Source organism: Apium graveolens, chromosome 6 (genome assembly GCF_009905375.1).
Source record: "Apium graveolens cultivar Ventura chromosome 6, ASM990537v1, whole genome shotgun sequence".
Taxonomy (NCBI): domain Eukaryota; kingdom Viridiplantae; phylum Streptophyta; class Magnoliopsida; order Apiales; family Apiaceae; genus Apium; species Apium graveolens.
Window position 1 is genome coordinate 194289923 of NC_133652.1, and position 12358 is coordinate 194302280.

The following is a 12358-nucleotide window of genomic DNA, read 5'->3' on the forward strand; positions in this document are numbered from 1 at the left end:
TTAAGTTTAAGGTGAATCATGTAACATTTGAGGGGATTATTCCTTCAAAGTTGATGTTCCATGTGCTTGCAAATTTATTAAGTAACATTGGTGTCTTGGTGGACTTGATAATTGATGTAATTAACCACGCGAGTATCGTGCGTATTTAGATTGCACCTGGTCCTCTCAGATTATGCTCGTGGTGATTATTATAGGTCGAGGCAGAGAAAGCTTTGTTTGGTGAAATTCATGGGTCGAAGCAGAGGAACCGTGAATATTTAAGTTAGGACCGATGATTGTAAATTGTGTGTGTAATATATGTGCGTAGTATGCTTGTACTGTATAAGGTTTTATTTTTATTTTATTTTAAATACATAAAATACATAGGATGGTTTTTTTCAAGACTAATAATTTTTTTTTAAAGAAAGATAACCCAACCCAACAAAACAGGTATACTAAATTATACGTTATTGCGGTTATTATAATTTAGTATATATATAAATAAAAATATATATATATATATATATATATTTATATATCAGTATTCTAAAAATCCCCGAGGGGTCCATTCAACTCTTGTTTGTCTATTAGTGTTCAATTCTTCTGTTCAGCGCACGGTAGAGTAGTTTGGTAGCGATTAACCCTTAAAAATATTTGGTCGATCTATTTTTTAAAATTTTATTGATATTTATAAATTATTTTTAAATTATATATTATATAATAAATAAGATAAATATATTAAATATTATTAAAATAATTAAATATATCCGATTTATGCTTCCGATTAATCTCCGATTTGCAAATTAATCCCTAATCGGTACCTAAACCGATTGGTACCGATTACCGATTTTTACAAATATGATATATATAGGTAAATGATCAAATAATAACCAAACTTAGATTAGAAACAATAAATTAATTTAAACCATTAGATCAATCTAATCTAATGGTCCCCCTAAAAGTGACACACGACTAATCTGCACTCTCCCCACACAATTTCAGCTTTTCTCCTCTGTTTTTAATTTAATTTTTCCTATTAAACAGTAAGTTCTTTTTAAAATCCAACTTAACTGTATTTTTCTCTATCTCTTAACGATCGATTTGCATATCATATGTGATATATTTCGAAGTAATTTAAAAATTATATTATTTGGTTTCTAGTTTCTAGTCTAAAATGGGTTTATATTAGAGTAGCCCATTTATATATACTAGCGTACGGGCCATGCGATGCACGGGTGTTGGTTAATATTTATATATTTTTATTTTAATTTTATTAAAATTCTATATAAATAATTAAATACTAAATAATGATTATATAATTATAATTTTATTGTGTATAATTTCAAGTTCAGTTCAAATAGTATAAATAGTATATGATCGATGATATCTTATTTATAAATAATAATATAAATGCTTGCTGTTGATAAGATTCGAATCTCAAAACTTATATGTATATATCTTTATAAATAATAACATAAATGTTTGTTGTTAACTGAATTCAAACCTGCGAACTTATATGTATATTTATAAATAATAGTTTGACGGTATTCGAACTAAGAACTTGTGGAGTGTATTTTTTTAGTATTTGGATCTAACGACTCTGATTATTTGATAAAGAAGATTCAGCGATCATGATGGAAAGAGATAAATAAAATGAGGGTTAACCAAACTACAAATTATACCCCATTATGATTATTATAATATGATATAGTGTATATATATAGGGTTATTCTAATAGAAACCAATTTTATATAAAGTATATAATTTTTTTTAAATTATTTCAAAATATAACACGTATGGTATGTAAATCGATCGTTGAGAGGGAGAAAAATATAGTGAAGTCGGATTGTAAAAAAAAACTTACTATTTAACGAGAAAATAAATTTAAAACGGAGGGGAAAAACTGAGATCGTGTATGAGAGCGTGCAGATTAGTTCAGATTAGTTGATATGGTGTTTTTAGAGGCCATTAGATTAAATTAATCTAATGACTTAAATTAATTTATAATTTTTATTTAAAGTTTAATTTATATTTGATCATTTGCCTATGACGACAAATGATCAAATAGCTTCCAAACCTAACTAGAATTATAAACTAATCTAAACCATTAAACCATAAGATCAATCTAATTCAGTGACCCCACTAAAAGCACCACACCAACTAATTTGCACCCTTCCACACACAATTTCAGATTTTTTTCTCCATTTTTAATTTAATGATTCCTGTCAAATGATAATTTTTTTAAATCCGAATTCACTGTATTTTTCTCCATCTCTCAACGATCGATTTACATAGTATATGTGTTATATATATATATATAATGACTCCCAAATCTAATTTAGACCCCTGATTTGAAGGGTGTCAAATAAAATATATAATATTATTAAGTAAATATAATTTTTAAAATCATATTTTGAATTAGTGTCAAAAATTATTAAAGTTCAATTGTGTATGCAATAACAACTTTTTCCTTAATTCTTATTCAATTTTCTAATTCATGATTTTTTCATTATCTGTTCACAAATAATTCAGCTTTTTTTTTTATCGTTTTTTCCGATTTTCGACCGACAAATCGAATTTTGTCAGTGTAAATAAATAAATTTTGATGTGATTTTAGCATGAATGACATCTTAATCGCCGTCGATTAATCCGACTCTCAGAACAAGGCTACAGGGTTTTATTATCTAAGTATAAAAATGTGAGATTGTAACTAGATCAAATTTTTATTTGGGAACAAGAAAATTAATGGGTTTCCAGCACAGGTGCTTGGAGGTGGCACCGGGCCGCTGCGTTTAGTGACGCCACAGACCCAATTTTTGAAGCGCCGTTTTGTGTACTATTTTCCCCAAAAAACATCAAACATAACATTTCAATTCTCATGACCCCATTTTTGTTCTTACAAGTCATGAAACTCTTTCTTTTATCCCCCAAATCACTTAACCATCTCTCCACTCGAACAAATCTCTCTTTCTCACATCACCAATCTCGTTACTCTACTACAACTACCTCTATTTCAGACAACATTTTAAACTTAATCTCCACTGTTAATCCCATGGAACAAGCTCTTGAAAAGGTTGTCCCATTTTTGTCTCAAGATGTAATTTCTTCTGTTCTTGAAAAAAACACAGACCCATGTTTAACTTTTCGTTTCTTTATCTGGGCTTGTCGTAGAAAACAGTTTTGTAGATTAAATTCGCATAATTATATTGTTCATATGCTTGTTAATGATGTTAATGCTTTTAATTTGTATTGGAAGGTTTTAGACGAGTTGAATTGTTGTAATGTTATGATGAATTGTAGTGCTTTTACTGTTTTAATTGATGGCTATTGGAAACTGGGGAAGGCTGATTTGGCTGTTGAGGCTTTTGGGAGAATGAGTGATTTTCGGGTTAAACCCGATTTGTTTACGTTTAACTTGATTTTGCATATTTTGGTTAAAAAGGATGTGATTTTGTTGGGTTTGGCCGTTTATAATATGATGTTGAAGTCGAATATTGATCCCAGTTGTTCGACATTTAGTATTTTGATTGATGGGTTGTGTAAGAGTGGGAGTACGAAGGAGGCCTTGAAGTTGTTTGATGAAATGATGGAGAGAGGGATTATGCCGGATGAGATTACGTATACGGTTATTATTTCGGGGTTGTGTTTAGCGGGAAGGATTGATGATGGGTTGAGGTTGTTTAATACGATGAAGGCTAGTGGGTGTGTGCCAGTTAGTGCTACGTATAATACGTTGCTAAATGGTTTTTGCAAGTTGGGGAGGATTGATGAGGCGGTTTTGCTTTTGAAGGGTTTTTTGAAAGAGGGGTATGTTCTTGATTTGAATGGGTATAGTTGCTTGATTGATGGTTTGGTTAGAGCAAGGAGGTATAAGGAAGCTCGTGGTTTATTTTTAAATGTTTTTAGAGTAAATATTGAGCCTGACGATGTTTTGTATACAATTATGATTCGGGGTATATCTGAAGAGGGAAGGGTAATGGAAGCATTGGCATTGGTAGAGAAAATGAGTGAGAAAGGGGTGACACCGGGTTTACAGTGTTACAATGCTCTGATTAAAGGGTTATGTGATATGGATTTCTTGGACGAGGCAAGATCCCTTCTAGATGACGTGTACAAGATTGATCAATTTCCAGACACTCACACTTGTACCATTCTGATCTGTGGAATGTGTAGGAATGGTCTGGTAAAGGAAGCTTATGATCTTTATGAGAGCATGGAGAAACGTGGATGCTATCCTTCTGTTGTGACCTTCAATGCCCTAATTGATGGGCTATGTAAAGCTGACGAGCTTGAAAAAGCTCAGCTTTTGTTTTACAAGATGGAGATTGGAAAAAATCCTTCATTGTTTCTTCGGCTTTCTCAAGGTGCAAACCAGATTCCTGATAGTGAGAGCCTCCAGGAATTAGTTGCTAAATTGTGTGAGTTAGGGAAAGTTCATAATGCTTATAAGCTACTTATGAAGCTTGCTGATAGTGGGGTACTTCCAGATATAATGACTTATAATATATTAATTAATGGATTTTGCAAGACAAAAAATATTAATAGTGCTCTGAAACTCTTTAAGGAGCTCCAATTTAAGGGGCATTCTCCGGATACAGTTACATATGGAACACTCATTGATGGACTTCAAAGGGTTGACCGAGAGAAAGACTCCTTTGCCCTCATTGATTTAATGACTAGTAATGGGTGTTCTCCTAATGCTTCAGTTTATAAGACTCTTATGACATGGTCTTGTCGAAGGAGAAAGTTTTATGTAGCTTTCAGTTTTTGGTTAAGGTATTTAAAGAGCCTTCATGGTCAGGAAGAAGAAATTGCGTTGGTGGAAGCAATGTTCAATAAAGGAGAGTATGAAGAGGCAGTTCGCAGTTTACTTAAAATAGAATTTAAGTCGAGGGATTTTGATCCAGCATTTTATACAATTTTTCTAATTGGATTATGTCAGTGGCAGAAAGTTGAGGAAGCCTTTAAAGTATTCTCTGTTCTTGATGAGCACGGGGTGAATTTGACTCCTGCAAGTTGTGTGATGTTGATTAATAGTCTTTGCAAAGAAGGAATGTTAGATCAGGCTGTAAACATATTTGTCTATAGCATGGAGAAAGGTTTTATGTTAGGGTCATGGATTTGCAGCAAGCTGATCAAGTCTCTTCTTAAATTGGAAGACAGAAAAGAGCATGCATTTGATCTCGTGGAAAGAATGAAGTGCATGGGGTATGATTTAGAAACCCATCTTACTCGAAATACAAAAGGGTTCCTATTCAGAATTTCTTACATGCAGCATAATGAAACAGTAATGGGGGCGTGTACAGTTAGATAGCATTGTTGTTCACGAGGAAGAGTTGGTTAGGCCAATTAATTTACCTGATAATAGGTGTCCTCATTCTTATCTTCTTCAGTTTGTGACCCCTAATATCAACAGTCCTGAATTCATCAACCATGGCTTCTATTATGAGAACTTCGTGTATTGTGTTTGGACCCTGAACAGGGGATAACATGATTAAAAGTGAAAGATCTGGAAAAGTGAATGAGGATAATCTAAGAGAGTACTATCAACAACTGGGTACGTCTCACATTGATGAGGAGTTATCTACTGTTAATTTCTTATATAATTATAAACTTTCGCATCATATTTTTGACAAGACTGTATATATTCTACATTAAAATAGAAACTATAGTCAGTCTCCTGTTTAGCCTTCCTATTGTTTTGCTGCATGTGTGGTACCTCAATCAATTTATACCAGATTTAATACAGGTTGCTTGTTAAATAATTTTTTGTTTGTTTAGTTAAAAGTTTAAGAATAGTCAATTTAATGTCATTTGTAGGTTTTTGCTTGAATAAAGATAGTTGTACTTAAATCTGAAACTTTCCAGATTGGAGTCGGTGCGAGTGGTGCTGCAGTGACTCTAGATGTTGCTTGACTCGAGCCATAGCTAAGGAGCATAAACTTTCTTCTACGAGCAAAAACATGTACTTGGGAACTGTATCATTATTCAGAAATGTGTACCAGGGAAAGGGTTTAGTAATAAAGCTGTATAGGCAGGTTTGTTATGCGCAGATGCCTCAATGGGCTTCAGCTTTTACATCAATATGTTAAAAAAAATACTATTTTGATGTTATATACGATATTGCATTTTATCTTGTAGAAAATTGTGTCGGAGTCCAAACTCTAAAGTGTTTCTCTTAGAGAAGGCAGAGTAGCTTCTTATCTTATTACCGATTTACTAAATATTCTATAGAAGTTCTTTGAGATTTTTGGTAATAATAAATTATTAATTATTATTTCTTTGGGATGATGTTGATCTGATTCTAGCAAGGGGAAACTGCAATCTATCAATTTAATGTATTAAGAGAAACATGTATACATACATACACAAGGACCCCTGTTCAACATATACAACAAGAACCCTGTTTTTAGCTCAAGGAGTCGTGGAACAGGCTATAAGAGCAAAAAAGAAATGCCAAAATTATGTCTAAACCTAGATTTAAACAAGAACCTGTAATATTGTTCAGCTTCGTGTATCTATCTTTTCAAGTGCATACTTTTTTTTGTAAGATTGGCCTACTGTTATCCGCTTTGCCATTATTTATATATTTATTTTGATATGCTTACGCATTTTTCAGATGTATTGTTGATTGTTCGTTTGTAGGATGTACATGCACGTGGATTTGTTTCATAATCGGAAGATATATTTTTGTCATAATTTCTTTTATAGTGTTTAGAGTTTGGTGTTTGGTGTGGAACTGTTTTTCTTATTTCAGCTAGATAGTTCTCGTCGACTAAATTATATCTAACTAATTTAAAAATGGAATATGCATCAAGCTAACTCAGTGGATTTCCACATTTCAACATATCTGCCTGCATTAGCTACACTTGCCGTAGGGCTTTCTAGGTACATATTACCTTTTAGAATAGTCTGGACATATAACAGTAAATTGTTTTTTCATACTCAAGAATCTTGTTTCCTATTTTTGCATAATTGTGTTAGCCGCTCCATGGTTTGGTGTACACTAGAAACCTTTGTTGGTTCCTCATTTCTATTCAGATGAAACAAGCCAGAAAACATCTAGAATAATAATTTTACTATTCTAGGCAGGTCTTAATGTGCAGATTCAGTTATAGATTATAGTATGTCAAATGAACTAGCTATTTAGGAACAAGCTCGAGCTAGGCTCATACAAAACTTGGTTTCGAGCTCGATAAACTCGATCAATGATTAAATTATACATTTATATTCATAATTATATTAGCCTCCGCTCGAGTTTGGATCAACATATAGTTGTTCATGAAAAGTTCAAGTTTGGTGGAACAACTACCCAGCTGCATAAGTTATTAGAATTTTCACCCTCTAATTTTTAAGCTGTGTTGTGTTCTGCTTTGCCAGAACAGGGCCATGGAGCTTCGAAGGGGACCGACTGTTGTTCAGAGTACAGGAGTTAAATGGCTAGATTGATGGTCTTGTATAGCTAGTACTCTTATGTTAAATAAGTGGAGACTCAACTTAATACCTATAGGTAAACGACAGGCTGTTCTTAAGTTTATGCGAGAGAAAAGCAGAACTAGTAGAGCTATTGTCATTCCTGTTGCTTATCAGAAATGGCATCAGAAAATATCAAATTAACCTAGAGAGATTGGTACCTTTTCTCCTTAATTATAAGCAAATTAGTGTTACTTTTACAGAACTATATAAACAATAATATTTAAAGTTAAATCAAAGGTATTTGAGGTTATCTATTATTTATTTTCCTTTGTAGGAATGGGGCAGCTGGTAACATTCTTGGCCTTGAATAAATTAGCTATATTGGTACAGAAATATGATATGGTCATTATTATTCCATGTTTGTTTTTCTAGTAAAAAAAAGTGGTCATCTTCTTTCATTGAAATGTTTATATCTAAACAAAATAAAAGGACACGGAACTATGCAGTATAGGTTACTTTTTATGCCATTACTTCCAGGCTGTAGATGTTTAGCTAATATTTATCTGATTAATATTTTTGATTGAGTGTTACTAGTCTTTGTAGAACCTCTAATTTCCTCTGTGTCAAATTTTTGATTGGTGAAAATGGCAATTTTTTAATTAATAGATGACTGTTGGGTTAAGCAACAGAAGTCATCATGGTTCTTCTGCCAAGTAGTGGTTATTTTGGTACTAATGATCTGTTTTGTTCAAACTGCACTGGTCTGTAGAGGTTTCGGGGATAAACATTGAGGAAGGAACAGGATATGTGGAGAGTACTAATTGCAAGATGCTTTTCAGGACCTAAAAACCCTTTTGGTATGTATTTACTTGTGTTTTGTTTTTTGAATGAATGTGTACATTTAGTTAACAATTGTTATACGTTATTGTCAGGAACTGCTTGTTGATTGTTCCTGAATTGTATATTTGACTCTTTTTTGGTGTTTTTGTATGTTTAAGTGATGAGAAATGCAAGTAACAGTTGAGAAACAGGTAATTATAGTAGAAAAAGAGCTACATTCAGAGAGATTAGAGTAAAAATGTAGAGAGGGGGGATCAGAGAGAAATTAGCAATATAACAGACAGATACAGCTTAGGTAAGAAGATTGAAGTTTGTTGTGGAACAAATGCCCTTACTAATACTCTTATTACTAGTTGTACAATACTAATGCAGACTATTCCTCACGTATTACAACTAAATAAAATGGGCCTGATGCATTCCTGACAATTATTTTCTGTACATTTCATATGATAACGGACATAAGAATCATAAACTAATGAAGCACATACGGATAACTATTAATAAATTAAATAATTGATTGATTAGTAGCATTAGTAACTGATGCAACTATACTTTTGGACTGCACTTGGTTTTAAATGGAAATGTAGTTTGATTTGCCTATACATAATTCCAAAACAACTAAAGTTTTTAATGTGTAGACCTGACATATAATATAAGATTGTGCATACATGATATCTACTTCATTTTTTGGTTGATAGTTGTAAAATAAGTAAATTAAGTTTAGGATATTAAAGGACGCTTTCTTCAATTTTTCACTCTTAGCTTATCTTGTTATTATTGTTATCTTATTTTGGTTGTTTAATATTTCTGTAATTAATTTTCTTTCATTTAATTAAGTTAAAAATTACCTTTTCTTTACAGAGCAAGGCCAAAGAGACGGTGATCGTGATGCTAGCAGAGAGAACGAGGCACAAGCTACTTTCTGGTTCAGCCAATAAATCGAGCGCATTAACTGATGTGGAGTCAGGTGCTACCAAAGAGGTAATGCAAGACTGGTTACTGGTTGTTGGTGTTGTCTCTACTGTAATAAAAGTGGCCGTCGGTTTGTTGTATTACCGGCAGTTGTCTCGATATGTTCTTATATCCCTTCTATGGTATTAATAAAGTTTTCTATCAACTTAAAGTCTTTAGGATAGGTATATTTATGCTTGAAATACCTCAGGGCTTGAGGGTGATATGAGGTGCATCGTTAATAACATTATTCAGAACTATGTCCAGTGTTCATTTGTGTTTCCATTTCACCACTTGAACTAGTGCAAGTACCTATTATTCGGATACAAGGTCCTTAATTCATGTTAACAAAATTAATAGAAATCAAAGGTGGCTATGTTATTCCTTCAGAAAGAAGGACCTGAGTGTGCTCCTGGGTTTACCTAATCCTTATTACATTTCAAACTTGTAAGCGCGTCAACAATCAGTATAATCTGTAGGGGTCAGAATCATGCACGGATTCTCTTCAATCATTGGTTTAAATTTTTAGCACCTGATATATGCTCTTTACATTGTGTTGTCTACCTCTATTTAGCTGGCTGATTTCTTGAAAACTCTGATAGAGTAAGCTGGATAAATGATCAATGTAATAAATTTTTGTTGTCTCTTTAATCGCGCTAGAGGCACAGATGCTTCCCTATTATTGTTTGTTCATGCTAATAGATGTTTTTTGTCACGTGCAGCCTGCCTTTTTCATATGTTTGCGAGTCATAGAAGGTAGCTACTGATTTTATCATTTATTTCTGCAGAATTAAACTCACCAGATGACTTGCTCGGGGCATGTACAGTGGGAGAAGTTTGATGTGTATGAACAATATTTTTGAAAAATTTTAACTACATGAATTTGTTTGTAAAGTTAAAGTGGAATTATATCCAATTTATGTATGTATTATCATATTTTCTGATGTGTATATCAGATAGATTGTAAGCTACATATAGCTATGTTCATTCGTCTTCTCTCTTTTTACAATTATGCTTCGAAAGTTTTATAGCGGTTTCATGGTTATCGAAAATAAGTCTCATAGTACAGAGGAGGTATCCAGGTACACTGTATTAACATGTCAATATTTTCGTTTAAAATGATTTGACTTTATAATGAAGCTTATTGACCAAAAAAAATATCATGGTCCATGATGAAATCTTAATAGGTTCAAGATCACGAATGAAATTAATGCACGTGCCTTAATTGATCATAGGTCTAAAAAGTTAAACCACTTCTGCTGCACCTTAAGATAAATAATTCGTAGTGGGATATAATTGGAGCCATTTTTTGTCGAACGGTAGGTTTTTGCTAGACAAATAATTCGGAGACCAAGGTTACAAGTAATGAAATCAGTAGCAGTATGGTGCCTGGTGCCGCTTCGGCTGACCTAACAATGAATATGAAGCCCTTACTATAAAATAAGCCACAATATTCGTAATATTATGATAAAAATAACCGAATTAACAAAGAAAAGATAGATTCACTTAAATATAAAAGAAAATTTAACAAATTCTGAAAGAATCAATAACAACTGAGTCGCCTAACCTTCGAGAAGGCTAAATTATTATTGAAAAAATTATTGTCCATGGATTGGGTTGCAATAATAACGCTTACAACGACCTGTACCTCAGATCGACCAGAAAATCTATGAATAAATATTGTATGTATGGGGGAGAGAAAGGGAGAGAAAAAACAATTAGGGTTTTCACAAGTCTGTGAGATCTGTCTATTTTCCAAACATTTAGTTCTGAATATATATAATAAAACTGAAACGTATTAAAATAATTCATTAATTAAAATAAATATTCTTACTTAAATTATATTTAATAGAATATTTACAGAATCAATAATGTAACGATTAGTCAATAAATATTGATTTCAACATATCATCTTTTAGCATTTAACAGCCATATCAGAGTCTGATAAACTCTGATCAACAAATGTTGATGGCAAACTCTGAGAACTGCTGATATCACAGTTAACACTGAATGGATATTCATATTAAAATAATATAACAAGTTAGAAGATATTTTAATTAAACAGCAGTAAAATTCCTCGCTCAGATTGCCTCGCCTCGTCTCGCATACCGAGACATTTTCCCAAATCGCCCTTCGACCCGACCTGTGTCGTGTCGTGTCGTGACGTGGCGAGGCGGCGGCGCGCGCACGCGAGGCACACAATAATACCATGCACACACACATTCCTTAATAGTTGTACACTACACTTGCACATGATACTATATAAAGTACTCAACCTCTCTTTACCTTATCGACGTGGGATAAACCTGTAGGATTTTATCTATCACGGAAGCATGGTAAAACAATTTTACACATATAAAATTCATATAATATGCATACAGATTGTAAATAAAATCGAGGGAACGATTTTTAATCTTTAAAAGCGATCCAAGAACAACGAGCGGAGATCCTTAGCAGGTGCTCCTCAAGTGTGAAGCACTCCACCGGTATCCACCAAGAAAACGATGTAATGAAGGAGGAGGAGGTGGAGAGAATTAGGGTTTTGTAAATCTTTGGGTTGAGGCAAAAATAGGGTTTATAATAGTATATTTATAGACAAAATTTTCAGCTGAAAATTTTCCCATAAAATATTATTATTATTAACCCTTTATTATTCTCACTAATAATTAAAACACCTTTTAATTATTAATCCTTTTTCTAAACACTTTAAAAATAATTCTCTCACTTGATTTAATTTCCAAAAATTAAATTCTTAATTAATAATATTAAGAACTTTTTCTTAATTAATTTATAATCAATTAAATCTCATTTGGTCAAAATTACTAAATTTTGCCAATTAATTATTTATTTCATAAATAAATAATTATCAGCCATTATTAATTAATTTCTCCACCATTAAATCATTCTCTTTTATGGTGTGACCCTGTAGGTTCAATATTAAGCCGGTAGTAGAAATAAATAATAATAAAACTATTTTATCATTATTTATATAAATTCTCTAATTCATTAAATATGATTAATTAATTAATCATATTTATTCTACATCGCGAGGGATACTTCTCAGCATATCGCGACTATCCGGATAACACGAATTCACTGCTTAGAATACCAAGAACCTATTCTGTTAATAGTTACCGTACAATTAATTCCTTCTACCCTGCAATGTCACGAT

The 12358-nt window shown here is 32.5% G+C and overlaps 1 protein-coding gene across 2 annotated transcripts; it reads left to right on the top strand.

Moving 5' to 3' along the window:
* The first annotated feature begins 2686 nt into the window (after positions 1 to 2686).
* On the top strand, positions 2687 to 10216 carry LOC141666504 (uncharacterized). 2 transcript variants are annotated; one of them, XM_074472550.1, is made up of 5 exons: positions 2687 to 5536; positions 5800 to 6017; positions 8165 to 8252; positions 9097 to 9216; positions 9975 to 10216. In XM_074472550.1, the coding sequence occupies exon 1, from the start codon at positions 2858 to 2860 to the stop codon at positions 5291 to 5293; it is 2436 nt and encodes an 811-aa protein (XP_074328651.1). In that variant the 5' UTR covers positions 2687 to 2857; the 3' UTR covers positions 5294 to 5536; positions 5800 to 6017; positions 8165 to 8252; positions 9097 to 9216; positions 9975 to 10216. The 2 variants fall into 2 exon arrangements, with proteins under 2 accessions (XP_074328651.1, XP_074328650.1); XM_074472549.1 differs by having other exon boundaries at positions 5848 to 6017.
* Positions 10217 to 12358: the final 2142 nt, after the last annotated feature.